The sequence below is a fragment of the Hevea brasiliensis genome, chromosome 9 (assembly GCF_030052815.1).
Source record: "Hevea brasiliensis isolate MT/VB/25A 57/8 chromosome 9, ASM3005281v1, whole genome shotgun sequence".
Lineage (NCBI taxonomy): Eukaryota > Viridiplantae > Streptophyta > Magnoliopsida > Malpighiales > Euphorbiaceae > Hevea > Hevea brasiliensis.
Window position 1 is genome coordinate 3,407,453 of NC_079501.1, and position 20,988 is coordinate 3,428,440.

The 20,988-nt window shown below is 35.7% G+C and overlaps 3 protein-coding genes across 3 annotated transcripts; all 3 read left to right on the forward strand.

Annotated features, from left to right (window-relative positions):
* Positions 1–400: 400 nt before the first annotated feature.
* On the forward strand, positions 401–8,567 carry LOC110667009 (uncharacterized). The gene is made up of 14 exons (XM_021827702.2): positions 401–1,060; positions 1,224–1,310; positions 2,207–2,316; positions 2,954–3,004; positions 3,456–3,627; positions 3,906–4,223; positions 4,308–4,511; positions 5,080–5,565; positions 5,677–5,886; positions 6,156–6,344; positions 6,905–7,068; positions 7,176–7,328; positions 7,438–7,516; positions 7,946–8,567. The coding sequence occupies exons 1-14, from the start codon at positions 635–637 to the stop codon at positions 8,393–8,395; spliced, it is 3,099 nt and encodes a 1,032-aa protein (XP_021683394.2). The 5' UTR covers positions 401–634; the 3' UTR covers positions 8,396–8,567.
* Positions 8,568–10,655: 2,088 nt separating this feature from the next.
* Positions 10,656–16,463, forward strand: LOC110667021 (BAG family molecular chaperone regulator 6). Its single transcript, XM_058152460.1, is given in 6 exon segments — positions 10,656–12,977; positions 12,979–13,372; positions 13,375–13,916; positions 14,389–14,637; positions 14,640–15,636; positions 15,707–16,463. Coding segments are annotated over 6 exon segments (3,714 nt in total). The 5' UTR covers positions 10,656–11,993; the 3' UTR covers positions 16,255–16,463.
* A 471-nt stretch (positions 16,464–16,934) lies between these two features.
* LOC110667010 (uncharacterized) lies at positions 16,935–18,477 on the forward strand. The gene is made up of 2 exons (XM_021827704.2): positions 16,935–18,085; positions 18,193–18,477. The coding sequence occupies exons 1-2, from the start codon at positions 17,330–17,332 to the stop codon at positions 18,205–18,207; spliced, it is 771 nt and encodes a 256-aa protein (XP_021683396.1). The 5' UTR covers positions 16,935–17,329; the 3' UTR covers positions 18,208–18,477.
* Positions 18,478–20,988: the final 2,511 nt, after the last annotated feature.

A 20,988-nucleotide genomic window follows, 5' to 3' on the forward strand; every position in this document is an offset into this window, starting at 1 on the left:
TAAATTGAATTTAAATTAAAATTTATGAATTAATTTAAACAAAAATTAAAAATAAAATAAATTAAAATTTTGAAATAGTACAATAGCAAAATTTAACATTAAACGTTTATTAATATTTTATGTACTTATAGTCATTTCTTTTATCATTATTATAGTATTTTTAACAGTTATTCACCTGTTTCTTATAAAACAGATTTTTAATTTTTTAATTATTGAAAAATGTAATTTATTTGTGGCATATTATTTTATTATTTTAAATTATAAAACAAAATCAAAATAAAAATATATGTCTTTAACTTGAAAAAGGGTAAAAATGGAAAATTGAACACATTTTTAATTAATCAAATAAAAAAAAAAAGGAGCCGCTTGGACAATTTCCCTATACAAGATTCCGAATTTTTAGTCGAGAACAAAATCCCGTCTTGCACCTTGGCTTCTTGACCTTCCCCTGCCCTCTCTCTCTTTCTCTCTATTACTCAACTCACAGGCATCTTGAATTTACTCTATGCTTTTCCTTTTCACTTTAAATGAGATATCACTGAGGAAGAGTACTGTGTTCTTGGGTGTGTCGTTGTTTTTGCTTTTCTTTTTCACGTCATCTGCATGTAATTGTAGTCCATTTTGGAGCTAATTGATGGGTTCTCTGGACACTGGGGTTCCATTGAAGAGGGAAAGTCTTTTGCGCTCTTCTTCAGCTGCTAGAAGCGAGAGATATCCCGTTTGGCTGAGATATAGATCAAGATTTTCCCGTTTCTTGCTTTTCAAGAAGCTAAATAACTTCCAATGGATTTGTGCTATGGCTGTATTTTTCTTCTTTTTGATTCTTTTCGAAATGTTTTTGCCTGGTTTTGTGATTGAGAAATCACAGGATTCTTGGAAAGAAATGGACATGGTATCTGGGGATTTGTTGCCTTTAAAGGAGATGGGCATTTTGGATTTTGGAGAAGACATCAAATTCGAGCCTTCAAAGCTTATGGAGAAATTTCAAAAGGAAGCTAGAGAGGTTAACCTGTCGTCAACGCAACATCGTTTCGGGTATGGGAAGCCCCAGCTCGCATTGGTCAGTGCTTAGTAATCCATTGTTGTTGCCATTATTGAAATTTGTTCTTGTTTACTTGTTCAGTGGCTTTATATGTTAAAAGGCCCGTTTTGTTTTATGGCTTCATATTGTTCTCATCAGGGTTGGTTTCTTTACCTAGCCTTTTTTTTTTTTTTAAATGCAGGTCTTTGCCGATCTGTTAGTGAATCCACAACAGCTGCTGATGGTGACTGTTGCAACCGCATTGCAGGAGATTGGTTATACAATCCAGGTTGTCAAATTGATTTGTAGTATTTTTGCTGCTTCTAACTCTTATTTCATGCATTCAGTGAAGAGGAAAAATGGATTGTTTGAATCGAATTTGTGAAAAATGGATTGTTATGAATGAAATTTGTGTACTTATGTTAAAGAAAGTCAATCCGAACCAACACAGTATTATAAAGATAATCTTTTGTCTGTTTTCTCTTGGTTATGACTTAGATTGTAGTGATTTCTTCTGGCAAGAAAGGAGTTACTAAAATCAACTTGGTAATTATGTTCTCATGGAGGTTGAGATTTGTATGACAAAGTAACTTGAGGTCTTCAGGATAATAGGTATTTTATGCTCTTCTTTTATAACAATACAGAAATTAAAAAAAAAATACTTAAAATCTCACTCTTGGTTGGGGTTGGGGTGGGGGTGGGGGTGGCGTGGGGGAGGGGAGGGGAGGAGAGAGAGAGAGAGAGGGGGTGGTAGATATGGTCAATGCCTTTTGTTGGGAAATTTTGTGGTCATAAATAGGAATATAATTAATTTATTAGTTTTGGTAGTATGAAACTTTAATTGCAGGATTTTATGAGTTATTGAGTTGCATAGGTTAAGAGAAGAAAAAATATTTGAACTGAGATATGGTGATTTGAGTGCTTAAGAAAAATGTCATTCTTGAATTGCACATATATTTAAATATAGTGTAAAAAACTTTTCACATACCCATGGTTGATGGGCATAGGATTTCTTACTTTGGCCGATGCTACAGGCCTACTGACTCTATGAGTAACACTAAGTTTTGCTAGCAAAGGACATTTGCTTTTGATTCTTGCAGAAATTAAGTGGAGTAACTTCAGAATTTTCTGATAATGTATCTGTAGTGTATCTTAAAATCAAATTTATTGTAATTTCTTTGGCAGGTTTTTTCAGTTGAAGATGGTCCTGCACATGACATATGGAAGAGCATAGGAGTCCCAGTCACCATTTTCCAGAGCAAGCACAAGACGGAAATTGCTGTTGATTGGCTAATGTATGAAGAGTCTCACTCTAACTAATATATTGAACTTTTCAACTAGTATTATTATTAATGTTTCATATAAATGTTTATAAAGATACTGCTTGAAAATTTCTAACTTGTCATGTCTTATAGGAATCTCCAAAAAGGAACTGTTTGAGAATTTCTTACATAAGTTAGCGGATGCAATGTTTGCTCAATTTCGAAACTATTACGTGTGATGTCATGGTTATTACTGATGACCATTTATTGCCTGTGCCTTGCCTAACCTTCTGTGGGGGCTTAAGGCAACCTCACCTCTTTCATTGAATTCCTTGATTCCTATTATTGTTCTAAATTGGAACCGTTTTGAGAGTTGTTGCTTTTCCTGGGGAAAAACCTTTGCTTATAACTTTTTTATCTAATTACTGGATCATCAAACAACTCAGTTTTGATGCTTTTGGATAATGCAGATAGCTGAATTACTTTAAGGACAAGTTTTGTGTTGATTAATTTTAATGCTTTAACAAATTTGATGAGTGACAATCAAGTTGATTTTGTGTCCATTTGGGGTAGCTTGTCATTAGTTTCTCAAATTATTGAGACTGGTGTGTCTCATTTTATTTAAAGATTTTTTTTGGTCACATCTGATTATGATGCTTTATTTTTGCAGTTTCGATGGCATACTTGTGAACTCATTGGAAACCAAGGATGTTATTTCATGGTAAGATATATTGTCATTGCGTTTTATTTTTAATACATATTTGCTCTGATCCAAATACTTTGCTTTAATCCCTTGTTCTGCTGCTTCTGTTTTAAAAGTTTATTCTTGAGGTTTCTTGTATGAAGATTTGGATTTCCCTTTTACAACATCTTCATTTTTGAAGTTATTTATTTATTTTTTTGTTAATCCAATAAAATCAATTATCTTTCCTTAGTTAAGTGAGACAAAAAAATCTGCTTATTGCTTTGCACCTGAAACTTTAACATCATATGGGGATCAAAATACAAGGGCTGTTATCTGATGTTACACACTGTAGGTGGAGGATATTTATTCACTTTTAGTTTATTTTATTTGAAACATGTATGAGAATTGAAACTATCATAACTGAGTTGATCTGTGTGCGTTTTTACTTGTCTGAGTCTATTAACTTGAATGATTTCACTTTTTACAGTTTTATGCAGGAGCCTTTCAAGTCCTTACCTCTTATATGGACCATCCATGAAAGAACACTTGCAGTCCGTTCAAGACAGTACACTGAAAATGGGCAAATTGAGCTTTTGAATGATTGGAAAAGAGTTTTTAACCGTCCTACTGTAGTCGTCTTCCCAAACCCTGTCCTGCCGGTAATTATTTATTATGAAGCTTCTCATCTTGTCGATGCTACTTAAATTTCCCAGGTCTTAATTGCTATGATTGTTTCTTTTCAATCAGCAAAGATTGCCCAAGTCATAGCATGCTGATTGAATGCCGCTCTATAGAAGGCTCACTTAATTAAATACCTTGTATATTCAACAAATTGCAACCCCGCATTTTTTTTATATGACTATGCTTAGAGCTTATACTTTTAGCGTTGGTGCTAAAGTCCATATTTATCTCCAGTGGTTTAATTTGTAAAATACAGATGATGTACTCTGCATTTGATGCTGGAAACTATTATGTAATTCCGGGTTCTCCTGCTCAAGCATGGAAAGCAGATGCTATGGTGGCATTGTACAAAGATAATGTGCGTGTGAAAATGGGTTATGGGCCTGATGATGTTGTCATTACAATTGTTGGAAGTCAGTTTCTGTACAGGGGTTTGTGGCTGGAGCATGCACTCATATTGCGGACTTTGTTACCACTTTTTTCTGACTTCCCATTTGATGATAATTCAAATTCTCATCTCAAAATCATTGTTTTAAGCGGGAATACAATCAGTAATTACAGTGCGGTTGTTGAGGTATGATTTATTAATGGTTGCTGATCTTGATTCATTGTTTCTGAAAACAGATACCAAATTTCTATGATCTCATTTTCTCCTCAGGCAATTGCTGTTAAATTACGTTATCCAAGAGGTGCTGTAAAGCACATAGCTATTGATGGGGATGAAGGCAGTGTGCTAAATGCAGCTGATATTGTGGTATATGGGTCCTTCCATGAGGAGCAATCTTTTCCGGAAATTTTGATAAAAGCCATGTGCATTGGGAAACCCATCATAGCCCCAGATCTTCATATGATCAGGAAATATGTATGTTCCTAATTTGCTGATTTCTCTTTTGTTTTCATGCACCAGAAGTATTTAAAAAGTACATAAATTTAACCGTGGATAATTTGTATGATGAAATGCATAGCTAACTCACTCATCAAGCCTCTATCCTAGTATATGGAAAAGCAAAAACATATTTGTGTTTCAGCCTTTCTATTCAGAGGTTTCAACTTCCAATCTTCTATGTCAAGAAAAGCCACTCTGCTTTTGTTCATAACTTCATCCTAGGTTTTTGTTGATCTTCCCCTGGCCCATGTGGTGTAATTGAACTAGATCCCTCATTATTTGAAAGGATTCTCATTTCTTTCTCATCATATCAGTTTCAGATTGCTTAGTAATTTGTGTCAACATGATTAGATAGTTTAATTATGTTTATTAAATATTTTACTACTCTCCACATACCTTCCTGGCTACCTAACATGTCTATAATTTGTGTGATAATGTAGAAACCATTATAATTGGCGCTAATATTGAAAAATGTATCAAAATATATATTCCTTTTTTTGTGTCTGTTAAACAATATACTGACAATAGTAGCAATAACAATTAGGTTGATGACAGGGTGAATGGCTTTCTTTTCCCTAGGGAGAAAATCAGGGTTCTAACTCAGGTTATATTGCAAGTGATTTCAAATGGAAAATTATCACCTCTAGCTCGCAATATTGCTTCAGTAGGAAAAGGTACTGCTAGAAACCTGATGGTTACAGAAACTGTTGAAGGTTATGCTTCTCTGCTTGAAAAAGTTATCAGCTTCCCTTCAGAAGTTGCTCTTCCTAAAGCTTGTGTGCAAATTCCTTCCAAATTGAAAGAAGAATGGCGCTGGCATCTATTTGAAACTTTTTTAAATTTGGCATATGAAGACAGAACTTTGAGAATTTCTAGATTCTTAGAGAAGATCGAGGAGCAGTGGAACCATACACAAAGTGAGAGCTCTGGTTCTATAGCTCCTAATGAAGAATCATTCTCATATGACATTTGGAAAGAAGAGAAAGATAATGAGATCCTTAATGCAAGAAAGAGAAGAGAGGAAGAAGAGGTAAGAAGTAGTTGTGGGCAATGATATGCCTTGGACTGAACCAATGTTCTTGTTCTCTTTTATTTGACTACATCCTTTGAGAAATTTGATATCCTTTGGAAAATTGTGCAGCTAAAAGATCGAAGTGATCAACCTCATGGTACGTGGGAGGAAGTATATCGAGGTGCCAAAAGGGCTGATAGATCTAGAAATGATTTACGTGAAAGGGATGAAGGTGAACTTGAGAGGACAGGTCAGCCATTGTGCATTTATGAACCATACTTTGGAGAAGGAACCTGGTCTTTTCTTCACCTTAGTTCATTGTATCGTGGAGTAGGGTTGGTGAGTTTGCTTCCTTATATCTTTATTTCTGACCAGTTGTCCAAATTACTTTTATTTTGTGGGAGTTGGATGCTGGACAATTTGTTTGCCATTTAGTTAATGGATCGATAATTATCCTTTATCTAGGAGTTGGTTTTGGCTTGTAACATATGCTCCTCATCATTATCTTCTTCGTATTCTTGCATTAAGGGAACTCATATTCTTATGCAATTTTAACTCAAAAACTATATCAACTGTATGATGTTGATGTATACTTAATATGGTTGCAGTCCACAAAAGGTAGAAGGCCTGGGACAGATGATATTGATGCACCCTCTCGCCTACCACTCCTTAATAATCCTTACTATAGGGATATCCTTGGTGAATATGGAGCTTTTTTTGCACTTGCAAATCGAATTGACCGGATTCACAAGAATGCTTGGATAGGGTTTCAATCTTGGAGGGCAACAGCAAGGAAGGTAGTGTTACACCCTATGTTTTGCATCTATCTTGTGTTTCATTTTTTTCTCCTTGACCGTGTTTACCATGAAGCTTTATCTCATTTTGAAACTGGTGTGTTCTACGATTTGGTTCCTTAAGATTAAACTTGCCAGAACAATCTGTCATGTCAGGTATACATTGAAAAATGTCTGGCAGCTTCTAAACATTCCAGCAAGCACTGAGACCATGAAGCTTTTAGGGTCAATTTCATGGATCTACTGTTGCATGCAATGCAACAAATTTTTTATACAATTTGCATTGGGATCCGAGGCACTAGTACTTTTTATCATTACCTTGATTATGAGTGAGCAGTTCTGAAGAGGACAAAGACATTGTTTATGGGTGTTACAGATTTTATATAGATGGAAAGAAATTGAAAATAGTCAAGTTGTTGAATGAAACTCTTGAATCTGCACTTTCACATATTTTTCCAGTATTCTTGGGTCTGGAATGCAAAGAAATGCACGTCTGATCTGTGCATTGTGTACCTTGTTTATTGCCTTTCACACTTCCACTTTTAATTGTTGGGTTCAAGCAGGCATCTTTATCTATGACTGCTGGAAAGGCATTATTAGATGCTATTCAAACACAAATGCATGGGGATGCACTCTACTTTTGGGTTCGCATGGACATGGATCCAAGAAACCGGATGCAACAAGATTTTTGGTCATTTTGTGATGCTATTAATGCTGGCAATTGCAAGTAAGAGCTCTGCAGTCTGTTGCATATTCTGTTATGCATATCTTACAAATTGTCCTCTCTCTTATTTAGAATTTGGGCTGATTTCTTTTTCTAATGACTGATTGAAGGTCAGCATTTTCTGAGGCATTTAGGAGGATGTATGGTGTTGAGCAAGATTTGCATTATTTACCACCTATGCCTGATGATGGGGATACATGGTCAGTCATGCTGAGTTGGGCTTTGCCAACGCGGTCCTTCCTAGAGTTTGTGATGTTTTCAAGGTGTGAAAAGTTCTTGTTAACTTACTGAGAATTTAAAGTTTGTCCACTCTTATGAGAGTTTTTTCAAAAAATTTGTCACGGCATTAAGCTTGAACTGTGGTGAATGCAGAATGCTTGTGGATGCATTGGATGCACAAATGTATGATGAGCACCATGAGAGTGGGCATTGTTATCTGAGTTTATCCAAGGTAACTTCATTTGTGTTCTTGCCAGAAATAGTCTCCTGTCCTTTTTGGAATTTGTTTGTAAACTCATGAGTGGAGATCAAGATTTTATTGAGAGTTCATCTGATTGTACTTCCCAGCCTAACGTGAGAGACCTTAGTTTCAAATTATCCTCAGTTTACATCTATAAATTTTTTAATAAATAGTCTTGCCTTGTAATTAAGTGGATTAGAAAACATCAAGAAAATGTAAAGAAAACATCAAATTATATATTAAGCAAAAATTAATTGAAACATTCCAACAAAATAGATTTTGTGGGCTACACTGCAAGAGTCAATCGTGTGGTACAGAATTTATTTTCCTTTACTTCTCAAATGTTCCTCAAAATGAATATTGCCGGTAATTAGCATAGCTATGATAGCAATATACACGTTTTGCATTTTGGAATTGCAGGATAAACATTGCTACTCACGAGTTCTTGAGCTGCTCATAAATGTCTGGGCATACCACAGTGCAAGGCAGATGGTGTATGTGAACCCAGAGACTGGGTTGATGCAAGAGCAGCACAAAGTGAAGAGCAGGAGAGGGAAAATGTGGGTCAAATGGTTCTCATACACCACCCTAAAGAGCATGGATGAAGACTTAGCTGAGGAGGCAGATTCTGACCACCCAAACAGAAGATGGTTATGGCCATCAACAGGAGAGGTATTCTGGCAAGGTTTGTTTGAGAAAGAAAGGGATCTTCGGAATCGGCAGAAAGAGAAGAGGAGGCAACAAAGCAGGGAGAAACAAAGCAGGATGAGGAGAAAACACCACCAAAAAGTATTAGGGAAGTATATAAAGCCCCCACCAGAGGACATAGAAAATTCAAACTCAACAATGTTAACATCAATGTTTTTGTAGAATTAAATTCGTTTTTTGGACTTCAGCTGCCTTGGAGTTGGTAGGGTTAATTTGATAACTCTTTCATTGCTAATTCTTCCCTCATCAATTCTGATTTTGTATCCGAGGGGTTTGTATGTAACTAACTGCTGAAGAATCTCTCAAAAGTATATTAGTTTTCTTGTTCTTTCAATTTCTTGGATTTTGATCAAGATTATCAGTTCTCTTCTCAAAATAATAAATATATAAATTTCTATATAAATACTTAATTTCAAATTTATTAATTTAATTTTTATATATAATTGGGTTTATATTAATATAACTCATTAGGTTATTAAATAATATATTAAGCTGGAACTATTAACTGTTTATTGCATCATTAATTTTAAAATAATTTATAAAATGCATTTAACATAAATTTCAATTCACAGGAAAATGAATTTAATAATATTAAATTAAATATTAAAATTTATATAAAATTAATTAAAACATGTATAATAAAAATATAAATTTAAATGTAAATAGTTAATTAAAACTATTACTATTTTTGCATAAAAATTAAGCCTCAGATTCATATGAAAAATTAATTGAAAAACACAATACCAATGAATAAATGATAGATGCTCTTGAATTAGGAGTACACGTGGCGACAAGTGTACGATTCTTACGTGGCAGGAAAACTCCAGATCGTTCTTTGTTAGTTAGGGAGACGCGCGAAACATCTGGAAGAAAGAAGATTTTTTTAGTCAGTTCTCAATGAACTCCTTAGCACCAACTATATAAGGCGATATCTTCAAATCTCCTTTGTCTAAGAAAAATCTCTTGATACGAAACAGGGCTGATCCTGTAAGCGAAGAAGACAATTTGAGTAGCGGTTTTCTTTTGGGTTTGTGGACTGAATCCGATAACAGAGTTATTTGGATTGTGGAACCGTTCGGCTGGATTTTCTATTAAAATTTATTTTTCGTGCATTTTCTCGCCAGAATGAACTGTAAGTTGCTATTTTTTCTGTTCTAATCTATAATTTTTCTTTTGATTCTCTGCGCAATTTGTGTTTATAACTTGCTATACTTGGTTGCTGATAGAAGCCGCAGGTTTGGGAATTTTTTTTTTGTTTTAATTTGTTAGATGCCATGTTTAGCATACCCCAATTAGTTTGAGATCAAGACTCAATTAGTGTTGTATGCTGGATGCCGTGTTTACGGAGTAAAATTGATACAGTGAATGTGAGAGAGGTCAATGAAAGAAAGGAGTGGGAGGCATTAGCTTTGTATGTTTGCTTCTTTGTTTCTAGGCTTTGAGATATTCTTGAATTTAGAATTTCCCCCTTTTGGTGTTGGAGGGCGGTGTTGGAGGGTGTGTGATAATATTTAAGAATATGACCATACTTATGAAAATATCTGTATTCTATAAGAGTATAATATATAAAAGTATGATCAATTTGATTATAATTTTTACAGAGTTGATTGTTAGATTTTTGATACGAGGATCGAGTAGTTGTAAGAGGCAGTTTTAAATTGAGTAGTTTTATCTAAATTAATACGAGTTTTTTAAATAGCAGTATAGAGTGGATTTTGATGTAGCAGGGACGTTCGAATAGCCTCATATTCTGATTGAAGGGCCATTAGAACTTGAATGAGATGAAAATGATTTTTAGGCTTGAGATATTTGATTTCAAATGGGTTGGATCTGGGCAAGAAAATTATTCACAGATTGACCTGCTTTTTGTTTCAGATTATGAATAGTAGTTCACAACTGATAATAATGGACAAGCTGGCGTATGACTCATAATTAGCAAATTGGATGTGGATGGACAAGATAGAGTTATTGTGAAATCAGTTGATGATTTTTAATATCTCAATCTTTAAGACGGTCAGCAAATTTTGCATCAGTTTCATCGTTCTATATCTTCGGTAATAATACACCAAAGCTTGCGGCCTATCAAAAAAATTTTCATTTTTTGAATTCAAAGATTATAGTTGAAACTAGTCAGAATTGTTGCATAGGTTTTGAAATATCAGATTTCTCCATTGATAACAAGATGAGGGGAAAAAAAAAAGGTCTAATAACAGGAATGAATGAACCTGTTAGTTGTAGAGAGAGAAGAGAGACCTCAGAAACTAGAAATACTTTACGGCTCTAATAGCATGTTAGAAAGAATACAAGTAATGAAGGAAAGAATTATGTATTTGTTTGTGTCTTATTTACAGAGATATTACATCTATTTATACATGAGAATATGAGCTAATTTAGACGAAAATAATAATTACTGTAATTATGCTACACAAATCATGCTAAAATCATGCTAATTGCTGTAATTATGCTAATAGTTTTATGTGCTTATTTAAAAAATGAGAGTTGATACATTGGTAGTGAGAGTCTCTGAGTAAATGAGAATATATTTTATACACACCTAGACCTAGACCTGGGGAAACTTATCTAGACATTTGGATCTCACTTTAGAGTTCATATTGGATCCAGGACAAGAATTTTTCATACTTTATATGCACCGTTAAGTTTATATCTTTAATGATTGGATATCTGAAAGATTTTATTGTTGTCAGTACGAAATGTTACAATTAACTGCAGCCCAGTTAGTTTCATCAGATTTGTTCAAGAAAGTTTTTAATTGTGCCTCTGGGGCTTCACTCCCTGTTTAGGTATAAATAAATCGTCTTGCAAGTAATTCTTGGAAATTAGGTGATGATACCTTCTTTTAGGGTTTATGTAATTTAGGGGGCATACTATGATAATTACTATTTAGTAAGTAATGATAGACATAAACGTGGATCGATAAAGACAAAGTGGGCGAAATTATGTTTGGGATTCGGTGTGCCATGCTGTGCCATTCTGTAAATTTTTCAGTAGGAAATACTTTGCCTAACCTTTCAAAATTTAACTTTTTTAGGGTATGTTTAGATGAGGTGAGGGAATGATAAGTAATGGAATGGTAAGAAAACGTAAGGAAGGGGAGGAGTGAGGAGAGTCATAATAAAAAAAATTTCATGTTTGGAAAGAAGTGAATAAATGGGAAGATAAAGGGAGGTAATATATATTTTTTTTTTATGTTTGTGAAGAGGTGAAGGACGGGTAAATTTAAGTGGTTCAGAAATAGAAATATTCATAATTATTTTCTCTTTTTACTTCTTTTTCATCGGGGTATTAAAAAAATTGAGATTTGAGGGGAAAGGGAGGGTAAAGTTTATTCTTATTTACTCTTATCCTCTATTAATGATAAAATAATTATTTTTCTTTCTTTACCTTTATTTATCCCTCTCTCACCTTCATCCAAACAGATTCTTAATGTTCAAAATATTTGGACCATAAATTTGTATTAAAAGTCTGTGATGTAATTTTTAATATGTTTATGCTTTAATGTTGGATTTTTAGTGGTTTACCATTTAGTTGTCTGCTTTATCTCATGCTGTACTACTTATTCTTCACAATATTTCTTCCTCGAAATGCAGCTGTGGATGATTTCATCCTAAGCTGTAATTTATTTTTATTTCTTTAGTTGTGTGTTCTCTCTACCTTTGGTGGTTTTCTGGGCATCTACTTTCGTTCAACTGATAAAAGAAATACCAAGGTGTCACATTGGTAAAAAGATTTTCTGAAAATAATGCCTGTTTACAGAAGCATGGACTCATACCCCCTGCATGGAAACCAAATGCCTTGGAATCAGAACTATCATCCAAGCTTTGAGGCTGTTCCACCTGTTGCAAAGGTTGATCCATCCAAGTCTGTTGTCATCAATCATCCTTGGCTTTACCCTAACAGTTTTGGTTATTCAGTTCCATGTTACCACTATTGCAGCCAGGGTAACTTCCCTTGTTATTGTAGTTATGGACCTCCTCCTTTTTCATCACCACAGTTGCATTATTGTGGATATCATCCTCCATTTCTTGATGTGGTCCGTCTACATTATGTGCCCCCACTACATTATTTGAGGGAGCTACCTAGGTATGAATATGACAAGCCCAGAAACAATGATTATCACTGTTGTGGGTGCCGTAACCGTAAACATGACCAGAGAAATGGTGAAAGTGTGAGGATTGAAGAGCAGGAGCCCAATATTGAAAATAAGAAGGATGAGTTTTTGGTTCCATTTCCATTGAAAAATTATCCATATCCAGTTTTGTGGATTCCGCCTGAGTATATGAAGAATGAAGAGAATAGGAAGTCTTTGGAATCAGATATGGCTAGGAGGGTGAAGTCTGACAAGGCTTCTATAGATAAGAAGCATCCTCAAATTGTAAAGCTCTCTGAACAGGACCCAGGAGTGTGGAGTAGCTGGTTTCCAGTTGACAAGAAAAGCCTTCAATCTTTAATGCAATGTGACAATGGAAGGAGTACTGCAGATCAGAAAAATGAGGACAACATGAGACAATTTCCATTTCCTATTATCTGGATGCCTTCTTACAATAGACAGGGTGAGGCTGAGAAGAAAGGTGTGGAGATGGACTCTGCTCCAAAGTCTGTGGAAGAGGTAGCTTCTAGTGGCAAGTTATTCCCAGTGAAATGCCCCAATGGTGATGATAGCATGAATAAATCTCAAGTGGGCCATGAGAATTCTGGCAGCCAGGCGGATTTGGAGCTGAATGATAAAAAGTTCTAAACAAAGAAGCATTCCTGTGAAACAAATGGAAGCACCTAAGGAGAACTCTGAAGATGTTGAGCAGAGAGGAAGAGATGCTTCTGTGAAAAATGCAGAAGATAATGGGATGGGAAAAGCTACTGCATCCAGTCCAAAAAGACAGTCATCATCCTCACCAAAGACATTAAAGTTATCTCCTGTTTGTCTAAGAGTTGATCCCTTGCCTCAGAAAAAGAATGGTAACACAATCTCCAGGTCTTCCAGTCCTCCTGGGTTTAAAGAACAGTCAAAAGATGCAGCAAAGGATAATCCCATGGCCTCAATTTCATTGGACGTGAAATTAAAGAATTCTCAGAATTTACAAGCTCAGGAAAGCACTTCAAGCAGCGGCACAGAAGCAGAAGGGGAAAAAACAAGGACAAAGTTATAGAGGTTGTGCATAGGAAGACTGGTGAAGACAAGGATGAAGAACAGAGGAATGGCTGTCAAACCCAACAGTTTCCAATTACTTCGTCTGTTGATTCTGAAAATGAGTCCTCCAGCAACCTAACTGCAGAGAAGACTGGAAAAAATGATGACAACTGTGTAATCAAAGAGGATAAAGGATCAAGAAATGCAGATGGGCTGGCAACTGAGATAGCAAATCAGAGGAAGGAAACAATTAATGCAGGCAGATCTGATGATGGGGAACCAAAAGAAGATAAAAAAGAACTATTAGAAGAAGAAGCTGCTCTGCGTATCCAGTCTGCTTACCATGGGTTTGAAGTTGGAAAATGGGAACTACTGAAGAAAATAAAGCAAATGGCTAAAGTCCAGGAGCAGGTTGTTGAGGTTAGGAATAAGATTTGTGGTTTAGAGTCCTCTCCTGATCTCCAAAAAGATGAAAGGCAAAGGGTGGTAATTGGGGAAACGATAATGAGCCTTCTTCTAAAATTGGATACTATCCAGGTATGAATACAATCAATTTCCATGTTGTATGTGTCATGTCCAATAATCATTTGTGTCAAAAAGGAAAAAAAGGATTCTGATAAAAGAATATGAGATTCTTTAATAAGTTTGGTTCCACTTGTGTTACTTAATGGAAACATTAAGTAACATTGAAAAACATTCAGATTTAGGATTGCACAGTGCATTGATCAAGTTGACACATTCTAACAAACATGCACATATATACACACACAGCAAGATCATTGAAGAAGAATGCATTTGTTGTTAAATTGTTATCATAATGTGTTTAGAGTACTAATTTTAACGACATATACATTATGTGTTAACTATTTTTATAATGCTTCGGATACAGTGCTTATGGTTTTGGCATGATAATTCAGCTTCTGAAACTGTAGGGATTTTTTATTTTTTATTGTAAGTTTCTGATTTAGTTCCCCTTTTTTTCCCTTTTTTTATTTTCAATGCCCAACAGGGATTGCACCCAAGTCTCAGGGATGTTAGGAAATCTTTGGCAAGGGAGCTCGTAGAACTGCTGGAGAAGCTTGATTTACTTGCGAAAGCTAATTCTTCTGAAAATCATTGCATTGAGCCTAATAATATCACAGGCATTGAAGGAGGACAAAATGGCGATATAGCAGAACATCCAAATCATGATGCTTGTCAAATGATGGACGTAGTGTCTGACACCCAGGCTATGGAAGCTTCAAAACTTCCCGTTGTCTCAGAGGAGCAGTCTCAGAGGAGCAGACGAAATGTGAAAGTGATGTTTTACCAGTGTTTACGAAGCTTGAATCTCATTTGGAAGAACCGGAGCTAATGACTGAGAATCATGTGCCTTCTGAGATTAAGCAAACATTCCAATTGCCATCAGAGAGGAGTGGTTCTAAGGAGATGGCAGGAGCCCAACTTGATGATATATGGTGTGACCGAAAGAGTGAGGAAAGGTCTGAATCAGTTGAAGTGAACGAATCAAAGCATATGGATAATAACTCTCAAGTGAGCAAAACAGAATTGCCGGAAAATGTAACTGACAAGGAGCCTGCTGCTTCTGCTGAGGACCCCCAAATTGGAACAAGTTTAATAGGGTTAAGAGGGGACAAAGAGGTGGAATCAAATATATCTAGTGATTTGATTTCACCTATTGCTGTAATTGGTGAGATGACCATGCCTGAAGAAATTCCAGAAATGAATTTACTGCTATAATTGCCTGTAGGAGTAGTTGATGATGAGGAATCTGAGAAACAAGAACAAACTGAAATTCAGGATAATGAAGTCTTACGTGATGAAGATGTGGAATGCGAAGCTGCCATTGATGCATTAGAGCTGCAACCAAATGAACTGCACAAGGGTGGGCAATTGACAATTGATGATGGAGGAGTTCAAGTTATAACTGAATCAGAACAGCAGCCAATGGAACTGCTCAATGAAGGGCCAACAGAGACTGAGGTGTCTTCACCAGATGAGGAAGTTCCAATTCGGAGCAAGTTAAAGCAGCAGTCTATGGAAGAGGTTAATGAAAGACTCTTTGTTGCTGAACCGCATAATTGGCTAGATGTTGCAAGTGAGAAGGATGGTGGTTGCCCCAGAAACGCAATGCCTGAAGCAGATGCCCAACAATCACAATCATTGCTATTCAACAAAGACGATAAGCAGAGGGAAGAATCTCCACCAGGGGAGATGCAAAAGAGCCCCTGCTCTGCAGAGAGAGAATCTTGATGAAGTACAGAAAGAAGTTGACCAGGGGATTGTTGATATCAACTCCACCTGCACTTCAGAGGCTGCAACCACAGTGATTCTGTCTCCGGTGAAAGATGCACACATTGGAGAAGATCAGGATAATGTAGCCCAGCTTACAGCAAGGGATGGAATTGAAGAAATTGTACAAGAAGAGAAAGAACTTCATGTTCTGGAGATGGTGAGTGGCTCTGACAAAGTGGCTAATCAGCATTACGGGCTGAAAACTTCTGAGGGAGAGCCTGTAGTTGAGGCACAACTAATGCTTACTGAGCATGATGAAGAGAAGAGGGAGTTATTACCTGAGCCCTCTGCTGCCAGCGAGCTGTCTGTCAAGGAGCAGGGAATAGAGATGGAAAGTGATAGTAAGCTGGTTGAAGAAAATGAAAAAATGGGGGAAATGCTGGAAAAATTAGTTGAGGCAGGGAAAGAACAATTGGCAGTCATATCCAACCTGACTGGTAGAGTGAAAGATTTAGAGAAAAAATTGTTGAGGAGGAAGAAAATGAAAGCGGGACGGTGTAGAACAACAGTATCTCCAACTTCCTACGCAACACCATCAGATAAGTCCCCAAGGAAGAGAGCTATTGGCGTGGTAATGTAAAGCGTATTTTGGATTTTTCGTTTGTCACAATGTATAGCTGCGGCTATTGACGTTCATGACTAACTAGCGCGCAACGATCATCTCTCTGCTACATATGTTCGCGTGTGTGATACTTACATAAAGTTGACTTTCATGTATCTAATGCAAGTAAAAAATAATGCAGGTCTTGGAATGTAATGTATTTTGTCACTAGTACCTGTTTTGGAGTACTAATCAAATCTTATAGAAAAATAATAAACAAGAATGACTATGATCTCTTTCCCTCGCCTACATAAAAAATTAAAATGCCAAATAAAGTGAGCTGGAGAATTCTTGAAAATTTTTCCTCTGTTACTTTTTATTTTAATCTTTATAATCTCTCTCGTCCTTTTTATTTTAATTTTTATAATCTCACGTCTGAAAAATGATTAGTGGAATTCGCGAGCACTCGATAATTCTTTATATTGGAAATATTCAATAATTCCTCGTATGATATTGAAAATGGATAACTTAAATCCTGTGATGAAAAAAAAAAAAAAATTAGGTTGGCTCAATTTACTTTAATATTCCAAAAAAGAAAAAAAGAAAAGAAAAATTACTTTAAAATTAGTGGGCTTTCTACTGCCAAAGGCCCAATAGCTCGTGTTAAAATTTCAAATTATGAACTTAACAACATTCCTTGGGTGGGCCTTCCTTTTGTTCATCTGCAAGATACGGCTCCTCCAGTGAATAAAAAATTCCAAGAGAACTTAACAACCCATTGGGATGCTGGATCACGTATCATACTTTGCCACGGTGCCACTAGTCTCAAAATTCGTCAACTGCTAAATACCCCTACATCACCCCCAAACTAAGGTTATTTTCGTCATTCCATCGCTATAGTTTCAAGTTTCAACCATCACTTCCCTCTTCTCCTTTTTCCTCCTCGCTACTCCGGCGAGCGGCATAAATTGCGGCCACCATGTATCGCCGTCAGTACCCTTTTCTTGGTTTTAGTCAGAACCATTAGTCAATCTTTCTTCTTTCTTGATCATTTCAGAATCGTCCATTTCCTAGCAAAATCAAGAAAGAAATAGAGAGAGAGAGAGAGACGAAGATGGAGACGAAGATTCTAGAGATCAACTTGATCTCTGCCCAAAGTCTAAAGCCGCCATCTGCTAACCTACGCCGGTTGCAAACGTATGCAGTGGTTTGGGTCGATTCCTCCACCAAGCTCCGAACCCGAATCGACCGAGTCGGCGGCGAGAACCCGACTTGGAACGACAAGTTCCTCTTCAAAGTCACTCCTGAATTCCTTTCTAGCGAGACCTCCGGTGTTTCATTTGAAATCTATGCCGTCGGTTGCCTCCGTGATCCACTCCTCGGCACCGTCCGTTTCTTTATCAGCAACATCCCAGTCTTTTCCCCCACCAAAGAAATGAGAACTCCCTCCTTCATTGCTCTACAGATTCGTCGTCCGTCTGGAAGATTCCAAGGGGTGCTCAACATCGGTGCTATCATCAACGACGGCTCTGATTTCGCGACCCTAAATGGAGCATCGGCTATTGGTTATCGTGATCTTATGGGGGAGAGTATTCATCATCTGCGGCATCGTGATTTAAAGAAGTCGATTTCGATGGAAGAGGATACACACGGCGAAAATTCTTGTGGAGATTCGGGAGATTTCTCTGATGGTGCCGACTCCACGACTTCTTCATCTTCAGCTGCTTCAACGGCATTGAAGGACTGGAACGGACTTAGAGATTTGGCGGGAACGAATCATTTGAGGTCATCATCGGACGATGGAGGGCTGTTTTGTGGGTTGCTGTTGCAGAGAAGGCTTCCTACGTGCTTTTCTGCACAGAATCTTCAGGTATACGGCGGTTCCCAAAAAGAGAATTGATAGAATCGTCGGGATTGTTTTTTAGGGGGTAATTTCTTTTTTTCACTTTTTTGATCCAACGGTTGTTTGAATTGTAGTTTTTGAAAGATTGATGATATTTGGCGTTGGAGTCATCATTGACCGTCAGATCAGTAGTTTGTGATTTGACCATGATGGAGTTAGTGTAACTGGTCATCGGTGGAGATCATCTCTCCTCTCTGGTCCTCTCATTCTGCATGTAGGTGGGTGTGCTTGATTTTGATTTTTTAAGCTGTTGCTCTACTCAGATCGTATACAGTAGGGAAGAAATAGAAGGTAAACAGTATCATTGAATTTTAAGTTAGGGAATTGGCCTATGAAATTAAGGGTGAGCTCTCCTGGAATTGGGTTGGGTGAGTGACAATGGGATGCAAATTAGTCTTGCTTGACATTGAATTTTAATTTTAAAAATTGAAATTATTTTTTTGAGTAAAATATTATTTTAGATATTATTAAAAAAATAATTTTAAAAAAATAATTTTATTATTTTAATATTTTTATAATTAAATTTAATTTTTAATTATTTTTTAACTATTTTTCAATGATAATTTCAACTATAATATTAAACAGTTACTCATGCAGTGGACTATGTACTTTTTCCTTTCTCCGTACCTCAATTGGTCGATTTAGGTTTGCCAATTTGTGTAAAAAATGGGCTAACCAAGTATTGAAGTTATACACAGGCTTAGCCCACCACATAAATGGCTCTAGTGGTTGTGGTTCTCCTTCTCCAACACGTGCAGGAGCCAGAAGCAGGTGGAAGGTGGGAAGCAAAGGAGTAAAATGTATTAGTTGTAGTTGTAGAAATGGCACGGATGATAAAGCGGAAGAAAGTGCTCGGGCATAGGGTCGTAGTTGTAGCCTAGAGGGTGTATGGTGGTGCTGCACGGAGTGCGACTTGAGTGATCGATTGATTTATAATAATGAAATATAGATATAATTAATATTCTAATCGATACTTTAAGTAACTGACAAATCTGAGATGACAACTGATAATGGCCTTTTGATTAGGGATGGCAACCGGCGATTTTTAATTTTAAATATACTAAATTATATTTCTTAATCATAAGACAATCAATTTTTAGTCATATAATATATATATATATATATTAATTTTAATTATATATATATTTTTTAATTAAATATACTTATTAAAAACAATATATAGTACTTTTATACTAATAGTGTTATTTTCATATTAATACTATTTTTTATTAATATTTTGATGTCAAAAAATTAAAATCATTTTAGAGTTTTAAAATGAACAGAAAAATATTTAAATTTCAAACTAAAGTAGAACTGAAATTACTTAAAATTAAATCAATATTGATTTCAATTACGATTTTTAATTAACAAATAGAAATTCAATTTCGATTTAAATTTTTGAAAAACAAGAAAATAAGTAAAAATATAAAAATTTTTAATTTAAAGAGAGTAAATAAAATTATATTAATATTTTATAATTAATTATTTTAATTATAAATAAAAAATAAAATAAAAAATTTTCTATTCAATAAATTATTTTCGCTTAATTGTTTTCCTCCTACTTTTTGACTTTTTTTATTTTCATTATCTCACATAGTGTACAACTTTGTCTCTGCACCATCTTATCTGTATTTCAATTTCTATGGAATTTGTGTTGATTCACTGTTGTGTTATGTTCCCACTGATTTTTTTTTTTTTTTAACTCTTCTGTTTGAAGCCATTGCTACACTTATCTTAATGATCATATTGGTATTAGAATTTATTAGTATCATTATTAGGAAACACAATCTATCGTTCATGTGATGATGGTGGAGCATTCATTGTCGAAGTAGCAATAATTATATAGAGGATAATTTGCATTTGGAAAACATGATGGTGATGCCTCTATTGTGCTTCCCCATCCTCTTCCATTCACTAGATTCAGTTTGTTCCCTCCTAATGCAGACTTCCCACCAATCATGTCTTTTATAAGTTACACCTGCCCATACTCAAAATTCCAGAGATACTTGAAATAATGGTTAATTTTCTCTTTAAAATTAATATTATAAAATAATTAAATTTAAACTTATTAAATTAAATTAATTTATTAATCAATGAAGTAAGTTAATTTAGCTTTGTTTAAACACGCACTCTAAAAATATAAAAAAACTATTCGATATTAATTTCAGGGAGCAAAATCACTTCTATTCCTTTATTTTACCCGTAGGAAACCACTGAGATCAATTCACCCGCAAGCACATCATCAGTTGATCAGTTCGTGGGATTTTAATTTATTTTATTTTTGGCGAGTGAGTTCTTGGGATTTTTCCAATATCTCTTTGTGCGACAATGATTTTGTAATATGCAGAATCAATTAAACATATGGCAAATCAACGAGCTCCCACTTGGCAGGTGTCAACTGTCCAATTACTTTATTTGGTGGGGTTTCAACTTTCAACGAGCCAACAATGCAACCAGCCAATCAATGCCAATCAATAATTGTCCACAACTTTTGAAGTTTCATGCTCATGTATAAAAGAAAACAGTAGGGTTTGTAGTCGATACATAAATGGTTTGGACACTTTAGTGTTCACTTGGCATTTACCCACCCACCACAGTTTTTGGCGAGCATTTTCTGCAAAAACTTTACTCATTGTAAATGCCCATTTGCATGGCCCCAAGAGTTTGCAATGATTCTCTCTTTTAGATATTCAACTTCAACCATGTCTTGTCTCGTCTCGTCTCTTTCTTTGATCACTGTTAGCTCCACTAACTTGCATATATGATTGTGCCTTTTTCTTATCTTAGTCTTAGCTGCCGACTGCCGATGCCACGCTCTAGAGTCCATCCTGAACTCAAAACGTTGGCCCTAAATAAATTTCATTACTACT

Excerpts from the sequence above, each read along its gene's own strand:
- LOC110667009 (XM_021827702.2), top strand. The coding sequence starts at position 635 with ATGGGTTCTCTGGACACTGGGGTTCCATTGAAGAGGGAAAGTCTTTTG. Across the intron at positions 2,317-2,953 it reads ATTGCTGTTGATTGGCTAAT|TTTCGATGGCATACTTGTGA; the intron begins GTATGAAGAGTC and ends TTATTTTTGCAG. Across the intron at positions 3,005-3,455 it reads ACCAAGGATGTTATTTCATG|TTTTATGCAGGAGCCTTTCA; the intron begins GTAAGATATATT and ends CACTTTTTACAG.
- LOC110667010 (XM_021827704.2), top strand. The coding sequence starts at position 17,330 with ATGGAGACGAAGATTCTAGAGATCAACTTGATCTCTGCCCAAAGTCTA.